The 24060-nt window shown below is 33.7% G+C and overlaps 2 protein-coding genes across 4 annotated transcripts in view; one reads left to right on the top strand and one right to left on the bottom strand.

The window, feature by feature from the left end:
* Positions 1 to 24060, bottom strand: part of LOC148607503 (uncharacterized) — a 60702-nt gene that overhangs the window by 36397 nt on the left and 245 nt on the right. Inside the window, exon 2 of one of the 3 annotated variants that reach the window (XM_088544405.1) lies at positions 22350 to 22530. The exons of 1 other annotated variant lie outside the window; for it this stretch is intronic. The gene's annotated coding sequence lies outside the window, so the exon portion shown is untranslated. Of the gene's footprint in view, positions 1 to 22349; positions 22532 to 24060 lie in introns of those variants that run through there. One more of the 3 variants, XM_088544406.1, reaches the window with a different exon arrangement.
* The window catches only part of LOC148607502 (cytochrome P450 4A2-like), a 43904-nt gene continuing 21243 nt past the window's right edge, over positions 1400 to 24060 (top strand). The window contains exons 1-5 of the mRNA XM_088544402.1: positions 1400 to 1609; positions 3850 to 4051; positions 8441 to 8568; positions 9735 to 9859; positions 13209 to 13271. Of these exons, the coding sequence (XP_088400528.1) occupies positions 1439 to 1609; positions 3850 to 4051; positions 8441 to 8568; positions 9735 to 9859; positions 13209 to 13271 (689 nt within the window). The 5' untranslated portion in view covers positions 1400 to 1438. The remainder of the gene's footprint in view (positions 1610 to 3849; positions 4052 to 8440; positions 8569 to 9734; positions 9860 to 13208; positions 13272 to 24060) is intronic.

The following is a 24060-nucleotide window of genomic DNA, read 5'->3' as shown; positions in this document are numbered from 1 at the left end:
GAAAAGTAAACCCCGTCAAAAAACTGGTATACGATTTTACAGACTTGAATGCAATTTGTCAAATCTATGTATACGTACACGAAAATATTAAGTAAACAATGCGATTCAGAATTTATCTTAAGTTTATGTGGGGAAATTACGGTCATCACCTATTTAAAACGACCTGATTCCAGGAGAACGAGTTGTTCAAATCCTGTCCCCGAAAATAACATGATTACGTTCATTTTTTACATTGAATTATCACATTTGAACTTTACTAACGAAATCGGAGTTTAAGGTAAATTATTTGTGATGGCCTGATCGTTATCCCTAAGGACACGAACTTTTAAGTACATGTAAATATATAAAATGTCTCAAGGTCAATTGTCCATGTACACCCGAAATAGACAAGTATCGATCACCTCTATAAGGTAAGTCAGTCTTACACTAAAAAATCTATGAGCACTTGAATGATGTGTGTTTTTTTTTCTACAGTTAGAAGAACATCATTACTCGGTACTAGACAAAGTAGCTTAACATCCATAGTAAGAATCACAGTTTAGTATTTTGAAGAATATACCTTTTCGTTTATTTTTAACCTATATCAGAGTAAACCAACTCTTGCCGTTATGTAAAAAGACAAATTAAAATTGGATTCAAGAGGATAAAAGGATTGGACCCCATTCTTATTGGAAAGTCCTCTTGAAATGTGCAAAATTTAAGCAAAAATGACAATGATAATCTGGACTCTCCTTTTTTCTATCCCATTCCCTTTCAAAATTTCTGCACAGTCTATGTGCCTGTCGGTGGTATGAATGGTTAATGCAATTTAATTAAATGTAAAATTCAAGCCTGGATCCACTTCCTCCCTTTTAAAGTAATGTCTGCTTGGTACATGTGCCTGTCGATATTATAATTGTTTTCATAACATTTTTCGAAGATATATACTTTGGTAAGTATGCATTTTAACTGTAGATAGCCAGGGTTAAATGTGTTATTTAAGGAAGTAGACCTAGGGTAAGGGACATAACTCTTTAAATCAGCGATATGTATGTGTCATAATCAATTTTACCAAAGCCTTTCAAGCTTTCCCTTGAAACAGAATGAAAGTAGTCCAAATTACTTTGATGCTTACATGAGATGCTTGTAAAATGGTAAATACAAACGTTCCAATGATTTGTAAGATTTGTGTCCCTTACCCTGGGTCTACCTCTGTCTCTAATATGCATGCAACAACAAAATTCAAAACTAAAAGACAACTCTTGCATTTCAGAAGTAACGCGCTTATATCTCATAAATACTTAAGAATACAGAAAAACTCTCCATTGTGACTGTACCTTTTTTTATCACTATCTCTAATTTATATATCTAATGTATTATTTGTCATTTCCCTTTCGTGTTTTATTTTGTATATAGGCTATACACGACGATTTCAGCAATTCAGATACATCGATTGGAAATGAGTACTACTGGTCTAGTGTTTCAAGCTGCATTTGTAATATTTTTCACGTATGTGCTGTGGAGGATTAAAAATTTTCTTAATACTTATAAAACATGGAGACAAGTTGCTAGAAGTAAGCATGTGGCTATATTAGGACCAGTTCATCCTATTTGGGGCTCTTTACACCTGGTAAGTAATATATATGTACAACTGTTGTATATATATTCCCTACTATGCTTAGGTTTAGGGAACTAACATTTGATTTCCATGGGGAAAAGGGTGGGAGGGCTGTGATGAAATATGAGATCGAAAAATGCAGGACAGGTCATAAGAAAAGGTGCAGGATTACTTTTTTGTCTCAACGTTTATTTAGATTAAAAAAAAACAAATTTTGGTGCCTTAAATCGCGAAAAAAAATACCCAAGAAATAATCAAAATGAGTCCTGAATCAATTTCTATCGATCGTGTGAATTTTTACGCCTGAAATATTCGTCAAAATGCAAAAAAGGATAAGCTTAAAGTAAACAACGGGTATCGAATTGAAACGTATCTAGGCACAAGCTTATTGTTGTAAATGGTTGATATTAAACTCTTATTGAATTTTTCCATACTGATTACGAAGGACATTCAATTTACCAAAATTAACGTTGCATCCTAGCAATGCATATGTTTGCATTATATTCAGGTAAGAAGTCGGTTTACTGGGACCTAGATGAATGAAAACAAAACTCTCCGGCATACTGCATGATTGAACTAGAAACTTGCAGTTGGGCCTTCTCAGTTCTTAAATTTTTAAGTCGAAATTCAATTTATCAACCTCCAGTTCGAAACTGTATGTTAAATCAATAAAACTTAAACCACAATCATAGAAATAAATCATGTTTTAAGATACATATGTACCTCTCAACTAGCTACACCTATTTCTTAGTTGAAGAACTATATCTCAAGTGCTACAAATTGTCACACTGACACCTTGTGTCACTTAAAAGCGCTTAGTTTCCGGACACCTAGTTCCAGAGACACATACAATAACACGAACGTTAAAGTGTTGTCCAACATGTTGGTCTAACGCAAAGGTAGTGCCACATTTTATAAATGCACGAACCCCATTTCTATATAATTTTGGAACCACTGCCCATTTTTGTAAAAAAAAAAAATTGGATCCACCCAGGTCTGCATGAAATATCAGAAGACAGCTCTTCCAATTGGTACTCAGCACTCCTCTTTATAATTTCTCTGTAGGATTAATGGCTATTTACGGAGATATATAATGCACATGTATATTTAGGTCCAAGCTATTTATTTTAAATTAGGGTTTCCATTTCTAGCTAATAATCTAATGGTTTATTATGCGTCTAAGGTCAACTTGAATGTATTGACAGCGAACGACGGGTTCATTCTGGTAAATGCATAAAAATGAACGACATGCACTAATAAGAGGTTAGAGATCAACTATTTTTAATTGATCGTAACCCGAATAATCCAGTCCCTCTCCGTATCTGTTTCTCTCCTACTTTCGAGGGGTGATCGTAGGGAACGTGATATAATGACTGGATTATTCTTGTTAATTAGAATAATTAATTCTAACCATTTTTCTTTTAAAAAAAGAAACATTGTTCTCATTTAAGCAATGATCAGTGAAACAAATAAATATCTGAATATCGCAACAAAAACTCTAAGTAACTTGTGCCATGCAAGGCACCTAAAATATTCCAACATAAAAAGTTAATTATGATGGAAAGTGAAACAAAACTACTTATGAAAGATCTTAACACCATATTTTATTTGAATTGGTGTTATATGGTATGTATTCCCGCCAATAGACTCCTACAGACCAAAATGAACCATCATTCACAACTTTTTCAAAGTCATTTTCATCAATTTTCACACGCATTGTATTGGTGGATCTTCCAAGAAAATCATTCTCCTAAGAAGGTTTGTGTATGTCACTTTGACACTAATTTTCTCGTATGTAACTACGGCTCAGCTCGCCATATCATACAGATTGTTACCCTTAACGTTTTAAAGGACAATTCGTTTTGTTCTTATTTCTCTTTAATTTCATGAGGGTTCAGTTTTATTTCTGCTTGCAGTTTGGTATAATTTTGAATGCGCGTATACACTAGTTGACTATTCAGATGCTCAATTCATGATTCTTTCTCTTTCAGTTTTCATTTTAGTGGGTGGAATTATTTCGCTTTGATGTGTTTGTACTAGTAAATCAAGTTTTGAGTTAGTCATTAAGTGCCTGCATATACCTTAAGATCTTACCTAAATCTAAAATTCCTTTAATATTTTTTTTTCAAATTGGTTTTATTATTCCGACAATTTACTAGAAATGTACGGCCAGCTATATTTATAGTTTGTCATATTCTATATACAACCTCCAATTATTTTTTGTGTTGACACCGGGTATGTATATATTTCAGTTCAAAGATTTCTCCGGATACTTCGCCGCCTTGAACGATCTCATACAGAACACCAGACCAAAGCTGTATTGTATGTGGAATATGTTTTTATTTCCAAGGATCGGCATATGCCATCCAGAGACAGCCCAACTGATTTTCAAATCCTCAGCCCCTAAAAACAGGGCATTTGGCGGAGCTTATAGATTTCTCACTGCATGGCTAGGTTTGTAGAAGCTATGTGAAACTGCCTCGTCGATTATATGTACACCTATAAAATCACCGAAAGCTTTACCATACATTTATTGCCACGGTCTGTGCGAGACTTGTAAAAATAATAAAAGACATTACAAAGGGGTGGGGGTCGACCCGGATGAAAACTTTAATAAGTGCTATATTTTTATTTATATTTAAGCAGGAAGCAAAATCAATATTTCTATTTGAAAAGCTGTCTTGTTAATTAATGTTTTTTTTTTCAATAAATGAAAAACTTAAAAAAAAAAATTCCCCAAAATTCCAACCCCATACCCCTCTTTCCCCTCGCTCTCAAAATGGTAAATAACTTTATAGCACGTCGCAATACTTTACATTTTTTTATCCCTAATAGGGCATCTCTAGCATCATCCATTTCAGTCTTGGCGTGTCAGAACAATCTGTACAGATACCGGAAATATTACAATTGTCCACGGATGGTGGGAATACTTGACACAAATTATGCGTCGTAAACAACATTCAGACGACTCTGCAAATTCAAAACAAGAAAACGATTGCCTTAAAGTTTCCTATCTTAGAAAAGCTCTGCTTCGGTTTTGATAATATAATCGGAGTTATATTGTTTTCCGAGGCGGGTTAGGTGCTTGACAACAGCAACAGTGGAACAGCGGAGATACACGTACGTACATCCACGTGTTTCCCGAAGTTTTTATAAACATAAAATTCACGTCTTTAAATAAGCAAAACAAATTAGAAAAGACTTGAAAACTATCAGAAAAGATGATATTATTTTTACTGTAACGTAATCTTAACCAATTTGTTTTTATTTTTTTTGATTGAAGGAAATGATGAATTTTCTCCTTAAGGACAGTCACTTTTTGTTACTTCCAGGACATGACTTTTTTTTCGTTAGTATATTGGGGAACCTTAAGGAAAATTTAGAAAGTACACTCAATAACGGTAGAGCTCACACCGCTTCGCGGCGCTCGCTGTTGAAATAAATGACTAATACCGCATGTGTAAAATTAGAAAAATATATAAAAAAGAAATACTTAAGTTTTAGGTCACGTATGCAAAATGTTTCGATTTAACACAAAAAATACGAAAAAAAAAAACAGAATTAAAGTACCAATCCGTGATATAAAAAGTCAGGCAATGTAAGTTGTAGCGGTCATAGCCAACCAAACAAACGATGCTTTTTTTTATTTTATCTACATACGCTGTATTTTTTTATGTTATCAATACGGAATACAGAATACAGAACTGTATTATAAAGAAAACTATTCCTCTTAAATCAACCAACTCGAGAACAATAATCCTTGGTAAGTGCCAATTTCATGTATAACCTACAAAGCCTTTTATCTCGAAAATTTAACAACCGAATGACGAATTTACCTTTTAGCCCGTTCTCAAGAAAACATAATGAACGAAAATGACAATGGTTTACCCAAGCACAAGGCGGTGGGATTCTCTGGATCAAGATAGTCTGTACTGTTGTTTTTTTCCCGAGTGAGGGTGTATGTTGAGTGTAATTAAGCGGGTCAATTAACATTCATACCGAGCATCGACATACGTTCAGTCAACTGGAATCGGTATCAGATAGCTGGGTCTGCAGAAATGGATCAGGGAAGTGAATTCAAAGCTTCATCCTACTTTCTGCCAATATTTTTTATTATGACATTTTCACAATGACATTATTTTCTTAGACATTTTATGATATGTTTTCACTAAATCCCGTTGGACGTATTTTCATTGATATTTTTGTTTGAGTCAACTATGTGGGCTTAAAGAAACAGCGAGTATACTCTTTCGAGGTATGTACAGCTTGCCTATTGTCCTATTTCTGAAGGTTTTTGTATTCTGTGTCGACCTCAACAATTAAACTTTAATTCAACAGGTTTTAAAACTTCTTTTGTTGTTGTATTTTTCCACCACTGTTCTAGGTTATGGGGAGAGTTGAGTGTACACAAACACGTTTAACCCCGCCACATACAAATGTACTTTATGTGCAAATCCCCAGCCAGGAACCTGTAGTCCAGTGGTTGTCGTTTTTCAGCTCAGCTGGCCAAAGGCCATGTAAGCTATTTACACTTGGCGTCCGTCGTTGTCGTCGCCCGTCGTCGTCGTCGTTAACAATTATACAAAACTCTTCTCCTCTGACACTACTTGACCAATTGAAACCAAACTTGGTATGAATGTTTCTTGGATTATGCTGCATAGAAATTATGTGGGAATTTTTGATCTGTTGATTTTTGAAACATGGCTGCCGTTACTAAAAGTAGAACACAGGGATCAGACAGTAGTTTTTTGCATTATCTCCAAAACCGTAAGGTTAAGCTAAAGTCTGACTGAGTAAAAGTGTTCAGCATTATGAGATCTATCTCTGGTCAAATTTTAACTTTAATCCGTTAAGCCATGTTGGAGTCATTGCCCTTTATCAATGATTTTTGCTATTTTTAATGTTATTTTTTTCAACCATCTTCTCCTCTGACATTATTTGATCAATTGGAACCAAGCTTGGTGCAAATGTTCCTTGGGGTATCCTGCATAGAAATGATGTAGGGATATTTGATCAGTCGAAACACATGGCCGCTGTTACTAAAATAGAACATAGGGAACAGACAGTAGTTTTGCATATATCTTCAAAACCGTAAAGTTAAGCTAAATTCTTTCAGTAGCTGAAATGATCCTTGTTATTAGGACTGCAATAGTTGTCAGGGATAAAAGTTGTCAGACGACTCCTTGTAAGATTTATTGTCCTTGAAAGGTAAAAAATGACTTTTCTTTTTTACAGTTTTCAGTCAATATCTTGAAGACTATTATCGATTAAAAGAAACTTTCAGTTGTTGAAATGATCCTTATGTTAAGTCCTACCAAAGACGTCTTGAGTCAAAATTGTTGGACAACTTCTTGTTAAATTTATTGCCTTTGAAAGGCAATGATCCTCAAGTCCTACCAAAGACTTCTTGAGTCAATATTGTTGGACAACTTCTTACATTTATTGCCTTTGATAGGCAAATTTCAACCAGGTGAGCGATACAGGCACCTGCGAGCCTCTTGTTTATGTTCATTGTTATTTGTTCCAGTTTGTTTTTGTCGATTGGGTCGATTTTCGTCTTTTACCATTATTTATATTTGGGCCTTTTACGGCTTGCTTTATGGTATGGGTTTTGTCCATCATTGAAGACAGTGCAGTGACCAGTAAAAGTTTAACTGTTCGTTGTCTGGCATTTGGTGAATGACTGTGTCATTGGGAACCATACCACATCTCCTAATTTCATTTGTTTCTTTACAATATAATTTAAACAGATATCAAAATTGACATCATAAGGGGGTTACCAAAAAGTGTTTGAACATTAAATCTTAACTCCCTATAAAGAACGATCATTAAGGAATTCAATTAGTATTTGAGAATGTAAATGTCAGTCCCATTATCTTCCCACACTCTTGCAATGTTCTCTGTATGTTATTTTCGCAAGCTTTTAGGCTAAAAACCACTAATTCCACTTCCCATAGGCTTCTATGCTAATTTCACAATATTCAATGGCTTCTCTGGACTTTACCTTAACTTTAACCTGCAGATGACTATATATCAGCATGATTCTACATATGTCAGCTCACAATCCTCAGAATGGCATGTGGGGTTAGCAGACTTGCAGTGCAGTACTGGTCACCGGAAGTGAAGGGTCTATAAATAGCATGGGAAATCCCAGTGTTTTCACAAGATAGGGGTATATTTAAAAATCATTATGGAGATTAGGCTTCACATCACAAGAAGCAAAATGCACCTATAAAATGTACAGAAATGTTTTTCCTTTCAGAAACTGTTTAAATTTTTAAAATAAGATGAGAACTTTTTTCACAGCACTATGAGGAACAGGGGTAATTTCTGCGTAGGACTATTTTTGCGTACGTTCCAAATGCTCATTGGTTGAATTGGTGGTCTGTAACCTTTAAGGAGCTTTCTTTGTCAGAATCATGCAAATTCTGTAAAAAGTCATTCACCTCAAAAAGGCTACATACAATCATTTTTGTAATTAAGTTGCTTTATAGGTCTATATGATGAAATGTATAATTATTCATTCTAATCTTTCTGTTATTAGGAGATAATCAATCTATAGTTTCTGTTGTATTTCAGTGTCTTTTACTGAGATATCTGCTTTGTTTTTTTTTCTCCCTTATATAAGTTTTATTTCCTATGAACTAGGGTACATATGTATCGCCACATGTTAGTTTCCGTTTACTAATGCATTTTAAACAAAATATCAAAAATATAAAATATTTAGACTTTGCATCCATGAATCACATTTTGCATGATTCTTAGCTTGAGTGCTACTTAACAAGTAAATGTACATGTACTTAATAACGCAATGGTAGGCCAATTTTTTAAATATGATTTTAGGAGAAGGACTGTTGATATCGGATGGTAAGAAATGGGAATTAAGCCGGAAGTTGCTGACTCCTGGGTTCCATTTTCAAATTTTGAAACCATACGTAAATATATACAACGAAGAAACAGACATCTTGCTGGTAAAAGTATTAGGGAACTACCATTTGAATTTCAAGGGGAAGAATGAAATTTAAAATAAAAAAGGGCTAAATGGAATTTTTATAATAAAAAGGCAGGAAAGGTCATTAGCAAAAAGTTAAAAAAAAAAAAAAAAAAGCCATGATCTTATATTTACCTTATATTATAATTACATATTTCAATTTTCGGCGTTTTGTTCCAAGATAAAAAGCAGGACATTAATTTCTTAAAATATATAATGACAGGATAGACATTTTCATCCTATCCCCGGTAAAATTCAAATAGTGCTCCCTTAATGTATACATAACGAACAGTTCTTGTCTTTCAAATTTATACCAGTTCACAAATTTAAAAGAAATAAAATATTACATTACCCTGGTCGTCATTCCGTGACGAAAGGAGTATCATTTGTGAATATAAATAAAAAATGATAAAACAATGGCAGTTTTCTTTCTGAAACTCCAGTTGTTCCAAAAATCAAATATTGTCAAAACACACACAAAAAAAACCAAAATAGAAACTCAAACAAACAAACAAACAAGCAAAGGAACAAACAAAAACAAACAAACAAAAACAAAAATACACAAAAAACAAAAACAAACAACACAAACAAACAACAACAAACAACAAACAAACAAACAAACAAACAAAAAAACAATCAAATAAACAAATAATGCAAATTCCTTATGCTGTATGCTGTTTCAAGAAGTAACTTCTCTTCAGCAAGATAAGAACAAATCTCTTAGGATGTTCAAGATTCTAAAATAAATTGAATGCAAGAAGCACTCAAAACCAGAAAATACAAGGAGGAAGTAAAATCCAGCACCGATAAGTTGTACCAGAATTACAAATGTATTGTAGCCCCCTGTATAATACAAGGAATGAAGCTTTACTGTTGTGGTTAATACCCTCAGAATCATTTGATCCATCAGCAGTTGCATGGACCAAGTGGCTTCTAAATACAAAAGTACTAATTATATGGATAGTGCAATTTTTTATGCTGTATAGGTCTATTTCATTGGGAAATGTACAAGGGTTATAAATTGCTGAGAAAGATGTGAGTGTTCTGGCATATCTAGCCTTTGTGTTTCTGGAAAACATTGGTTTTGCCGTTGCGATTTTGACATAAACACACATCATTGATTAGTGTTCAATTTTTTTTTTATAGGAAAAGTTATTTGTCCATGCTAAAAATAGAACACCGGTAGATATTACTTCGTATGTCACTCTTGCTACCTTGGAGACTATATTAAAAACTGCATTGTCCTATGACGGTAAAATACAGAAGGAAGGGTAAGTCCAAGTTTTAACTACATATACCACTTTTCATTTTTAAAAAGAACATGACAAGGGTCAACCTTACTGAAAATAGAAGTACTAATTGTTCCTTACAGTCATTGCATGCATGATCCAGCAACATTCCATTTTTCTTTCTATTTAGATGATTTTTAGGATTTTAACTTTGAAATTTTGCTGTCACAACTATGAAAGTTGAAATCTGACTGATAAGGGTAGCAACAAAATTACCAAACAAAAAGCCGTTCCGTATTCAAATCAAGTCCAAAACAAATCTAGCAAAATATATATTACAATATGAAAGCAGCTGGTACCGCAATGGTCCTGACTTGTATAGACATTTCAAACGATATGGTGGGTTAAAATTTTGATAGTGCGCTAAAGCCTCTTTTCTATTGCCGCGTGAATATACCGGCGGTGATTCCATAGCATAGCATTTGCATACTATTGCGTCATACCCGCTAAATCAGCGGGCAGCGATCACATCAGCAGACAGAACAATTTACAAATAAAAAAAATCATTTTAGAAGGTACTGAGATTTTTTAACCAAGGACTGATATCTAAAAAGAATTTAGCAAGAGACCTTTTGAGGCGCATTTTCTCATATCCCTGATTCAGAAGTCTGTTACGCAGATATTAATGGCATTCAGGGAAATCAGAGTAGTTAGTACTTGCTCTATCATTTGTGAAATATAAAACCATATGCACGAGATAATGGTATATTGCTGCACATGTAAGGAACAGTTATGATATTAAAATAAAAGTCGTCTTTTTTATCATAAATCCCAGTGCTAGGAAGACACTGTTAGCAAATTCCAGATGTAGGTTCAACATGATGCAGAACAAGTTGTGTATATAGTCTCCTTTATCTCGTGCTCTGGTAGATATTTGTTAGTGGACAATACATCGTGAATATATCTGTATATAAACTTAAAGGATTTAACATCTTTTATATTTTTATTCTCAACGAGATTCTGAAGAAATTCAGTCTCATATGAATATAAGAACAAATTGGCTAGGAGAGGAAAACAGTTACTGCCCAATGGAATGCCATCTTGTTAAAACATAATAATGTCAAAAATTGACAAATATGTTATCAAACATGTCGCAAAACTGCTTTTTTGTGTAGCACACTTTATCCATCTGCGATGTTTTTTTTTCTAAAAATAACCAATAACAACATAATTTTGCAAATCAGCAGAAGATTTACGAATACGTCATTTTAAACGAACTTTCAGTTTATCATGTGGCAATGTAGTGTAAAGAGTTGAGAAGTCAAAAAGTTTGGAGAGAACTAATTTCCGTAAAGCTGTAGGATTTTAGGTTTTGAAGTAAATCTTCAGAAATTCTAAGTATCCACATATGATTAATGCTTCTACAAGAGTAGGTTGTATTGCAGCTAACTTGTTGTCCATCCGTCACTGCGATCAATATCCTTGTGAACTGACATCTCACTCATGAAGCAAGGTGAAGATCCAGCTATATTCATTTCTTTGTATGGATACTTATGAAGTTTGGGAATCCAATATAAGTAAGATTTTGTTTCGATGTTGAGAGACGACATGAAGGACGTATGATTGTTTAGGATTTCATCTTTGGCAAAAGTATTACATTTGCATGTGGCATTACCTGGGTGTCACTATCAATGTCCAATTCCTTAATTACCTGGGTGTCACTATCAATGTCCAATTCCTTAATTACCTGGGTGTCACTATCAATGTCCAATTCCTTAATTACCTGGGTGTCACTATCAATGTCCAATTCATTAATAAGGCAATTGTGATTATGGGGTTTTCGAACAAATACAATGTTGATTGAAGCTTTGTTCGCAAGGACAAAGGATATTTTTTCATTTAGTGAGGAAAGGCATTCAGGCGCCTCATGATCGTTGAATACGGACTTGGGTCTTTTATTGACACCTTTCCTGAGATTGTCAATACGATTCCGTACAATAATCGGATGATACGTATTCAATCTGACTCGATTTCTGGTTCTTGGTCCTTTTCTCTATTTATCCATGATCTGGCGTAATCTTCAACTGCATCTATTATGGGTTTTGAAATTAAGTGTCCAGTTGAGGAGCTATGGTTCTCTGCATTTTGGACCACGAGACGCTACTTACGTTGGAATTCATTATCAATGATATTCAAATCACCAGTGATGATATGATCAAAAGGACTGTAATAAAAGAGAGAAGAAGCAGAGTCACATGTCAGAGGGGACGTTAAGTATTCCCCAATGTTTAGATTCTGCAATGTCTTTTTCGGTTGAAAATTTTTCTACTTATTTTCTTATTGTGGCTGTAAGAGACAATAGGAACAGATTGATTTTTGAAATATGGTGGAGTTTTGGAAATTATCTCGTTACGATGAAAAATATTGCTGATATTAATAGCATCTATTCCGTTGTTGGAAAATGGAATATGGATAAATTTCAGATCCTCATCGCGAAGAGTTTCAGAATTGACAGGTTTAAAAAGACTTTTAAAAAGGAATTTGTCCACGTCATGTATTATGCTTGACAATCTATATTTCATCGAAAAAGGGTCGACACCTCCTTCGTCGGGTGCGAAATATCTAAGATTGTTCAGAAAGGTGACTGTTAGTGTAACACTGTTCTAATGTAATGAACACCCAAAGGTTGTTAAAAACTAGACAAAAGGTTGTAATATCTGTCTGAAGATGAATATGCTGGAACATGATCGGGTGCATCTTTTTTCCCTAGGCTCCCTTCGTCTTTGGCCATGGCTACGTTTATTTCTGGGATAGGTCATTGCATTGATTTTACTAATACCTGGACTACATACATTCCCAATACCTTTTATATTATCGTTCGTTTTAACCGTTAGGCATTGCAGTAAGTCGTCTGAACAGAAAATTTTAGATCCTTCATGCAGAGACTGAATAATGAAATTAAAGATCAGATTTTAATTAGATTATAAAATGGGTCGAAAATGTTCAGAAATTCCACGACACCGAAAGTCTTAAATCACATTTTTACTTTCGAAGATGGTTCATTTAAACATTTAGATGACGATACCTCTTTGAAAACAATGAAAAATAAAAAAAAAATTAATCTTGTCAAATTGTGTTAATTATATTTATGATTTCTGTAAAGGTTGAAATTAATAGTCAGTTACAGGTCTCCACAATCATAATCGTTGACTGAAGAATCTTCTTTCCCTTTACAACATTTGGGAAATGCATCGCTTATTTTAGCATGAAAATGTTTATTTCTAGTTCGCGCTTATAGTTGAAAACAAGTATTTAATAATCATGACTGGCAAAGTCATCAGTCTTATTTCTTTTGAAATAATAATTTTGTATCATAAAATGTGGTTTTCAGGTTGGATCATCCATACGCCCACGCAGTAACAAGGCTTTCCCATTTAGTAATGAACCGGTATCAGTAAGTATACAACAGTATAGGATTAAACAATGTTTTTTTTTCAAGAATTAATTGATGTCTAAAATCGAACCATTCATTCACGAAGCAGATTTCTTACGGAAAAGTTTAGCACCAAGCGTATTGATATCACTTCTGAAAACATTAAATAAGTTTTTTTCACTGATTCAGAACTTAGATACAAAATATAGTAGCATTTGTAGGTTCTTATTAAAAATGGTAATGCTTACTCACTTGTATTAACGACAATAATGACTTTAAATCACATTCCGATGAATTTATCAAATGATCTCAATAGATTTCGTCGTAAATGATGCGATTTTCAAATCATTCTCCATGTCTTGAACCTTGTTTTTGCAAGTAGAGATATTGTAAAAGTGCTAATTTTCGCGGTGGAGAGAAAATCGTGAAAATAGTACCCGCAAAATTTATTTTTAACACTATAGAATGCTTATCGTTTTTTTGAAAACGCGAAAATTGATACCCGCGAATATGATCACATGACAGATTCCGCGAAAATTAGCAACCACGAAAATTGATACGTTTACAGTATTCGACCCCTAATTACTCCCTTCTTAAAAACAGAGCCATTTTTTGCCATTACACTACATACTTTTTTTGCCTATTTAGCGTATTGCTACTATTAGTCCAGTCCGTGTAGAGACCGATTACTAGTATTTTTAATACGGGGAGTTTTGATGGTTTTGTCACTTATTAATATGTTTTGCGCAATCCTTCAGTCATTGCGAGCATTGCTTCAGTGGATATATCTTTCAGTCTATATGCTGCTTGTTGGAGTATTCCATTGAGTGAATTGAATGTATTATTCAGTAAATTGTATTGTGTGATTGTGTTTTTATTCATTTCGTTTTATGACCTTGCATTAAAGGAAAGAGTAATCAAGGAAACCAAGGTTACAGCGGTAATCAAAAGAATGTAATCCAGGGACAAAGACCAGACATGGAAAACAGACATTCACAACAAAGAACATAAAGTAACTAAAATCATACATACAAAGTAACAAAAGTAAATGAGCAACTCGGACTCCACTAAAAACTGGGAGCATGAACCAGGTGCACCGGTAGGGTAAGCGTCCTCTACTTTTCTAGAAACACCCACCGAGTTGCTCATAAAAAGTCAAGTCCGGGGTAGACAAACGAGGAAAGGAAAACCATGACCCGTTGAATACATCAGTTTTCATGGTGCAGATGGATACACCATAACGATCCACGAGTTCATGATGACGACCATAAAACTTCTGTAGTGATGACTTCAATCTTGTAGCAACTTAACCCTGTTCCAGAAGCCTATTTGTTAGAGTTCTAGCGCGATACAAAAACTCTTCGTAGTTTCGGCAAGCTCTGGCATAACGTATGAGTTGTGATATGAACACTCCATACGCAGGAGCCAAAGGGATGTTGCCACAAATGAAAGGAAAGTTAACAATTCTGAATGAAAAGTCATCACGTTTGTCGTAAAGTTTGGTCAATAGTTTTCCTTTACCATCGATTTCTAAGTGTAGATCAAGATATGAGGCTGACTTCACAGTGTCTGTAGTATCCTTTATCTCAAGCTCTTTTGGGTAGATGCTATGTATCAAATCCCCGAAATTAGGATTGTTTAAAGATAATACGTCATCTATATAGCGGAAACTAAGATGGAAGGATCTAGCCAAACGATATTCTTTCTGTCTGATCAAATCAGCTATAACGTCAGCCTCATAAGAGTGAAGAAATAGGTCAGCAAGTAAAGGAGCACAATTTGTTCCCATTGGAATGCCGACCGTTTGTTGAAAAACACGTCCACCACACTGGACAAATATGTTGTCCATTAAAAATTCCAGCATTTTGTAAACATCTTCCTCTGTATATTTGGAAGATGATTTGGAATTATTTCTTACAAAGTATGAGAAATCTCTACAAAGAACTATATATTTGTATCTAGGTGTACCATCTTTTTGGGAAAAACAACGATGTATAATGTTTTTAAGTCGGGATTTTAACTGCGTATGGGGAATAGAAGTATACAGTGTTGAAAAATCATAGGTTTTAATGCTATTATATTCAGATAATAGTCTTGAACTGATTGTCTCCAAAAGATCGTTCGAATTTTTCAGGATCCACATTGAATTAATACCACTACGGGAGTAACAAGTGTTGTGGTAGGACTGTAGACCCTCTTTGACAGTTGTGAGTATAGAAGTTAAAAGTTTTGAAAGGGGTTTGGTGGTACATTTTGCAGATCCAGCTAAGAAACGTTGTTTGTATGGATTCTTGTGAAGTTTAGGAATCCAGTACATAGACGGTAAATCACAACCATCGTCCTTGGTAGAGAGACCAAAAGACGATAGCACAGATTTATGGTTTTCCACATCGTTGTCTCAGGTGTCTATTTATTTAGTTCATATCGGTGAAAAATTAAATTTTTTAATTGGAAAAAGGAGAATGTTTAAGGCCTTGTAGAACTAGTCTAACCAATCCGCAGGTTTCATGCGCCTGTCAACAGTTAGGAGATGTTAGAAATTAGTGAATCATTGTATCGTTATATTACTTTTTAGTTTATGAGAAATTGTCATCGTTTTGTTACAGTTGTTTATGGTGCATTGATTGCTCACTCTTGATAAACACCTTATGGTGACCTATGAATACCCAGGTATATGCTGTTTTAGATTAAGGTTAAACGCTTGTGCATTTGTTGCATATCACCATATCCGTTCTTTTTCCTTTTAATATATTTTGTGAGTGGTTTGTCCGATTTGCACATAGCTAAATTATTGAAAACAATATTTAATTCTTATAATTTCTTTCATAAAATATCTTAAAATATTTTCACCTTTTTATTTCTTCCGGTAGACCTTAATTTAATAAAATGGCGACACCCAAACGACAACATATCACGTCACGTGTATACGTTAATACTAGAAATAAGTATGCACTACAGTTAACCAAATATATTCACAAATTTGTTGTTCTGGATGTACAATGTCGAACAAGGCAAATAATACAGTTTCATGCCTTTTGTTGACTCTATGTATTGTCGAAGAGATGGCATCCCTGTTTGTTATAATACAGGTACATGTTCATTGACTTTACAAATCTATATACAAATCCCACCACGGAGGCTGTATAACGTAAACACCGATAATAATGCACGAAAATGCATGTGCTAATTATAATTGGAATTAATAATCAGAAGGTTCACAAAGATATAACCGTAACCAGTAAATAACGTACTTATGTCAAAACAAGTTGCAACATCGTTGTCTCAGGTGTCTATTTATTTAGTTCATATCAGTGAAAAATCCAATTTTCTAATTGGAAAAAATGTGGTCATGTGTCATTCTTAATTCCACGAGAAAATTTCCATCTGTCAATACCACGAAGAAAAACGGACCAGAAAACAGGTCATTCTAATATGACGTTTTCATATCGTCAAACATAACTATATCGGTACAACCCCACCTTAAGCACCTGTGCACTGTCTCTTTTTTTTCCGCTATCGCTTCGAGACAAAACACTCATTTAAAAAACGTTTACGCGATGAGAGGTTATCTAATTGAAATCAATTATATAAATGCATTTATTTATTGCATACGATGACATAAATATACAAATTTAATCCAACTTCCATACGGGGATGGTTAAACGGAACAGCCATTATTTTGGCTACGCCTAGCGAAATTTATATCACAAAAATTATCGTATTAGTCATATTAGAAAAGAAATAATTCCTTCAAGAGATAGATTTGTCCTCATTTTAACATAGGTTTGGCATTAATATTCTCATTAAACACCTCGCTGTCGCTAGGTGTTAAATAATCGAATATAAATGCCGTACTCATGTTCACCTCGATACAACAGTTCTTTTCCTTAGAAAAAAATGATTTTTTCGCAAAATTTCCATAAGTAATGTCGGTCAAAGAATTGATGTAATTCTCTACAAGTGATATTTTTTTAACAATATCAATATCACCCGGGTCAGCCCGTTGCTTCTAAAGCGGCGCTTCTCGCTGATATACAAGTTGACAATAGATCTGAGCTGAGTTAACAATAATGTTATATTCGACTAAATATGAAAAGTAAGAACTATTGGGCTGCATCAACACTCAGTTAAAAGTCAAATGTTTAACTTCCAATAGCTTGATGTATGTAGTAAGTTGATAAAACGCGTGTGTAATTCATTTTTGTCAGGCCATTGCAATAATATTGGTCATTTTTAATATCATTCGAGATAAACGTATTCTTACGCTATTTATTCAAGGTGTCTATGTATTTAGTATGTTTTTCGATATATGGATACCAGAGGTTGTATATAAACAAGGTCATAGTTCATTAGTATCCTTTCTCACCATTAACATATTCACTCAACTGATTTACAGACTTTTTGACGTTTTCGATAGATCGAGTTAGAAGCCAACAATGGTAAAAAGATAAGCGGAGGGTGTTCAAATGTAAAAGAAATTATTCTTTTCTACACGAAGAGATACATTATGCAAATGCACATGTACTATTTATGTGTTAAGTTTGGGCGCATACAGCGTATACGTATGCATTCAAACACTCAGTGAACTTTGAATTGTCTGACTGTGCCATAGACCTGCAAAATTTCCATTCATTGTATCGCACCCGTAACACAATCAGTGTTTTTTGACGATGTTTTTGTTATTTTTTTTTCAATTACCTCGGGCACTAATCGTGTATTTCTTATTTCCGGCCTTTTTTTTCTTTTACGGATATGAAATTCACATTGTATGATGTGCAGTGATAAATAATGTATTTTATGATGTATAGAATCAGTAAAGGTCCTATTTGTCCATTTAAAATAGTCCCCACTTTTTTTAGTCACTAACGTCGCGTCGTTTAATTGAAGATTGATTCAAAATCGAGGATGACCCAAGTCATACAAATTTTAATTAGCAATGTGGTCACATGACCGTGTTACGTCGAGTGGTTAAAATGCTTGAGACTTCTGCATTTGTGGTATGATTTCTACGACTGAGAGTGAAAATATTGAAAGTTTTGGTTTGCCAGCGAATATATACTTACAGTTGTATCAATTTAAACCACTTGGAGAGGAAAATGATTAGAAATGTTAGAAATATTCAACTGTAACATGTATGAAGGCTAGACTATCCACAACGAGACGGCACCACTTATTTTCGAAAATTACATAGACATATTTCATTATGTTCTGTCATGTAAGATTGATTTTTTTTATGAAATGAATTGAATTTAAACTGTTCCGATCTCGAATATTGATTTTACACCTTTTTTACGGAACGTTACTCCTGACAAGTGTACCAGTACCAGGGAGTGTAATATAAAGTCCGTGCAAGTACAAATGATGATACGAACATGTTTATTTTTTATTAGGTTTTTTTTATTTTATTTGGTAACCCATAAGGTTTTTGTGCTGAAGCTTCCTCGTGTTCTAATTTTTTGTTGTTGCTAAAATTAAATAGTTTAAATACACAAAAAATACAAATTATTGCCCGTACCAGAAAAAAAAATTTCCCTTAAACTCACCTAGGGTCACCTATTATATATTGTGTATTGTGTCAAATTCTCCATGTAAAATTGCTCGCTTCAAAATCCGTAAGACAAGAGAAATTCAATTATATTTCAATTATTATCGGTCATACACCTACGTTGACACCTGTGTCACGGGTGGCCGAATCGTGTAAAGTTCAAAGAAGCCGCCCATGCTATCTCTTGTTCATGATTAAATAAACCGGTCTGAAGTATTATTATAATCCAGCGACGAAGAAAGGACGATGCACAGAGTGTCACTATTTTAGTTGTACCCTCCTATTCAAGTGCGAAAAATAGTTGTATATTCATTACGCGGGAATATATGCCTAACGAAAATGAAAGGCTGACGAAACAAGAAGAATCTTATTTTCTAAACACAATTATTGCACCCTTATACTGGTCAGTGGACCAATCTTCATCTTATATGCAAGCTATTTTCGAAGATCTATTAATTTTTTGGACAGTGTTTACATTTTCAATGTACCCAAATGGAGTTTGAGAACGAATGACGTAGCATTTCCACATATGGTAATTGAGCGTTACTTCCGGTTTTCGTTTATGCATATTAATTAGATCGTCGTGAAAACACAAATAAATCATTCTAACTTTATTTAGCGCTAACCTGATGTGAAACCATTTATTACACTCGTATCTAGACACACTATAGTTTTATAAACATGAACTTTATAAAATTATATTTTTGTGTCATTCCTCCTTTAATTGCATTTTCTTCTCTTATTGGCAAGAGCGAATTTACATTGAAAAAGGCAATATGTTATATATATATATATCTGATGATTGAATTTTATAAAAAGGATTTCAATACTTATCCTATATCCGGCTGATAATGAATTTAGGAGGTTTAATGTAGTACAACACGTTTATAAATGGAGAAACAAAATATTGATTTTTTTTAATTTTTATTTCAAAAGACAAGAGTGCATCTGTTAAGTCAAACTTCCGTTAATATGAATAGCCATTGCAATAGTTTTTCATTCAGAGGAAATTAATTCAAAATTTGTAGATGCAATGAATAGAATTTTAATGTCTGTTTTCTAAAAAAGACTTTGGTTGGAAAGAATAGTATCAAATTAAATAAATTATTTGTCCATATTTAAATACTTCTTCATCAAAGTGGTCTATCAAGCATACGAAATCCATGCTGTGGTTTACATAATACTTCCAAAACAGGTATTGAAATGAAAAATGAAAAAAAATGGCTTTAAACTACAGAGAAGCTTTGTCACGTTTAAACATAGAATATTTCTGATTATCTCGCTCTTTGATACATGAATACACTCGCAATTCTTATTCATAACGTGTAAATCAATCTTGAAATTTCACATTCTTCATATTTTATGACAATTTTTAAACAAATCAATGAATATGCAATAGCAGTGTCAGTCATATATTAAACTGTTTTTCATATCATTTTTGTTTTCTTTCTCATAGACCATTTGCGAAATTAAATTTAATCAAGGCTAACGTATCAATAATGATCAGCAACGAAACTTTCCAGTTTAGTATTTATCCTGTGAATCATTTCTTTTTATTACTACTACCATTACCACTATTGGTTTCCTGTTTACTCAATGTTTGATTCCTAAGTGAAAGCAAAGAAAGGAACCAGAAAACAACGGTAACATAATGCCGCTTGAAATCGAAAATATTACTCGCATAAAAACAAAGGTAAATGAGCAATCCTTTGAACAACCAAGGTTGTTCTTCGAATTTATAGCATGGACCAGGTGTATCACTAGGGTAAAGATCCTTTGCCGATAAAACTTACGGGAGTGTGTGCAGGAGGACAGGAAAACAATGACACGGTTAAGAAATCGTTTTTTTTTTATAGTATTGAAAGATACTTTCAATTAAGGTAATGTGATATTGTTTTATCGTGCTATATATAGCACTCAAGAGCTACTTGTAAAAGAGATAGACAGTAAAAGAATGTTTGCCAAGAACGTTCATAATTAGTCCCATTCAGACGTTCATTGACTATAATAAACAATATTCCAAATCCACCATCTCTCGCATGCCAACCAGTTTCATACATCACGGTGCATAGATAAAATATAAAATAATTTATGCTAATTTCTCGAAATTTGGATTTTGATTTACAGAAAAGCAATTTGTCATTTTGCACTGTATAAGCGCTAAAATTATTAAAGACAAAAAGTTCAAAACATAGTATAATCCATACGAATCTTCTTACAGTTGATAAAAGTAATACAGTATTGTAAACAGTTTTTCATCGCAAGTAATTTTCGAATTGTTTCGATTAGCACGGACTTCTGACCTTCAACTTCTAGTATGTTGTTTCGCTTATTATAAATTATAAATCTTATGATAAATAGAATCAGTAAAAATCCTTTTTATCCCTTCAACATATTCTCCACTTCTTAATTTTTGCTTTCTTCTCTTATTTACATGAGCGAATTTATGTTGTAGGAGACAATATGTTATACTGTGAAAGTACTTTAATTCGTGGGTACCAATTTCCGTTCCGTGGATTTGGAAACACAAGTTCGTGAATTCTTGAATTCTTGGTTTTGAGGTTTTAAGTATACACATTAATGGGATTCTCCTTTTCGTTAGGAACGAAATTTTGTGGTTTGGCCTACCCACGAAAACCACGAAAATTTGTACCCCATTAACAATAATAGTACTTTCACAGTATATATTATGATTTTATTTTATCAAATGGATTTTAATGTACTTAGTTTTTTATCCAACTGATGCTAGATACTGTCAGTTTGCTAGTTTGCCTTGAAGTAAAACACAATTTTCTTCGAATTTTACAAGGACTACCACGCATTGGGGGGAGTAGGTAGAACTATTCCGTGGAGCATGGATCAGGTGTATCACTAGGGTAAAGGTCTTTTGCCGATAAAACTTACGGGAGTGTGCGCAGGAGAACAGGAAAACAATGACAAGTTTTTTTTTATAGTATTGAAAGGTACTTTCAATTAAGGTAATGTGATATTGTTTTATCGTGCTATAGATAGCACTCAAGTACTACTTTTAAAAGACCCGAGAGATAGAAAATAAAAAGATGTTTGCCAAGAATGTTCATAATTAGTCCCATTCAGACGTTCATTGATTATGATATGATATGTTATTATATACAATATTCCAATCCCACCATCTCTTGCTAAAAAAACGACCCATGCAAACCAGTTTAATACATCACGGTGCATAGATAGAGTATAAAATAATTTATGCTCATTTCTCGAAATCTGAAATTTTATTTACAGAAAACCAATTTTGTCATTTTGCACTGTACCAGCGCTTAAAATATTAGACATTGGAGTGCAATTATTCTCAATATGGAATATAGCAATATCGAATCAAACGAATGAAATTATAGAACGGAAGAGACTAATTACATCTTCAAACTGCACTGCACTGCTCGCCCTATGACACGTCACTAACAAACCGATTTGGCGAGACGAGTCAATGCACTATTTAAATCTATTTCCTACTTGGCCCAGCAATGCACTCCGTCCTGTCATTAAAAAATGACAATACGAACAAAATGATTACTTACCGAAGTTATCCTCTATGTTCTACGTCTTTCATCCAGATGTATGAATCATTTATGTTCATTATGCTTCGTACAGATCTGCTCAAAAGGCGCTTTGTATCCGCTTTTGATTTCTATTCATGCGAAATGTTTCTCAATGTAGAGACTTTATGAATAGCATAAAGTATATTCACTGTATACAACTCTGATGTAAAAAATGAAAAAGTTCAAAACATCGTATAATCCATACGAATCTTCTTGCAGTTGATAAGCAAAAGTCATACAGTATTGTAAACAGTTTTTCATCGCAAGTAATTTTCGAATTGTTTCGATTAGCATGGAAGTTTCTGACCTTCAACTACTAGTATGTTGTTTCGCTTATTATAAATTATAAATATTATGATAAATAGAATCAGTAAAGATCCTTTTTATCCCTTTAACATATTCTCCACTTCTTAATTTTCGCTTTCTTCTCTTATTTACATGAGCGAATTTATGTTGTAGGAGACAATATGTTACTGTGAAAGTACTTTAATTCGTGGGTACCAATTTCCGTTCCGTGGATTTGGAAAGAAACACAAGTTCGTGGATTCTTGAATTCTTGGTTTTGAGGTTTTAAGTATACACATTAATGGGATTCTCCTTTTCGTTAGGAACGAAATTTTGTGGTTTGGCCTACCCACGAAAACCACGAAAATTTGTACCCCACTAACAATAATAGTACTTTCACAGTATATATTATGATTTTATTTTATGAAAAGGATTTTAATATACTTAGTTTTTTATCCAACTGATGCTAGATACTGTCAGTTTGCTAGTTTGCCTTGAAGTAAAACACAATTCATTTCGAATTCAACAAGGATAACCACGCATTTGGGGGGAAGGGGGGGGGGGTAGGTAGAATTATTCCGTGTAAAGCTGATGATTCTACAAAAAAAACCACATTTTTAAAGTGTATGTTGACTATTAATACGTTTACATTATTTTGTGACACAAATGAGCGAATATGCAATAGCAGTGTTAAGTACTAAACTGTTTTTCATATCATATATACTTCCTCACTCATACAGTATCTGGGCCATACTTTAATCAAAACCAAAATACTGTTTAATCTTGGAATAAAGTCTTTTTATTTCCACTCCCATCTTGGTTCCCATGGTTATTCTTTGTATGTTTCCGGGGTGAAAGCAAATAAGAGAGCGAGATAAGAACGGTAATCAAAACTGACATAATGTAGTGGTAACGACAGGACATCGAAAACAAACAACAAAGAACTAAAATAACCACAATAACACGCACACAGATACAAAAGTAAATGAGCAACCGGACTGCACTAAGAACAGGCATTATCGACCAGATGTACTATTAGGTGAGTGGATGCATGGTGAAAGGGAAACTTTCACATTGTTTATACATCGGTTTTAATGATACAGTAAGATACTTTTAATTATTCCATTAAGGCACATCCTTGCTATTCGATGTTATATCGTTTATCGTGTTATAAATAGCATTCTAGAACTACTTGTGAGAGACACGAGAGGTAAGCGATACATATGACAAGATAAATAATGTTCCAATCCCACAACTTCCTGAAAATGATCCAAAGTTGTGGTAATACCATTTCAAACATCACTGTGCATATATAAAATAGAAAATATATTTTTTTTCTCGACATCTGGATTTTTATTGACCGAAAAAAAAAATAAGAAAGATTGAAAAGTGTAGAACGGGAGAG

This window comes from Perna viridis, chromosome 9 (genome assembly GCF_037379345.1).
Source record: "Perna viridis isolate PV_CMFRI_1.1 ecotype Kerala chromosome 9, ASM3737934v1, whole genome shotgun sequence".
In the NCBI taxonomy this organism is placed as follows: domain Eukaryota; kingdom Metazoa; phylum Mollusca; class Bivalvia; order Mytilida; family Mytilidae; genus Perna; species Perna viridis.
The sequence above is the reverse complement of the archived record's forward strand: the minus strand, read 5'-3'. Positions and strand labels throughout refer to the sequence as shown.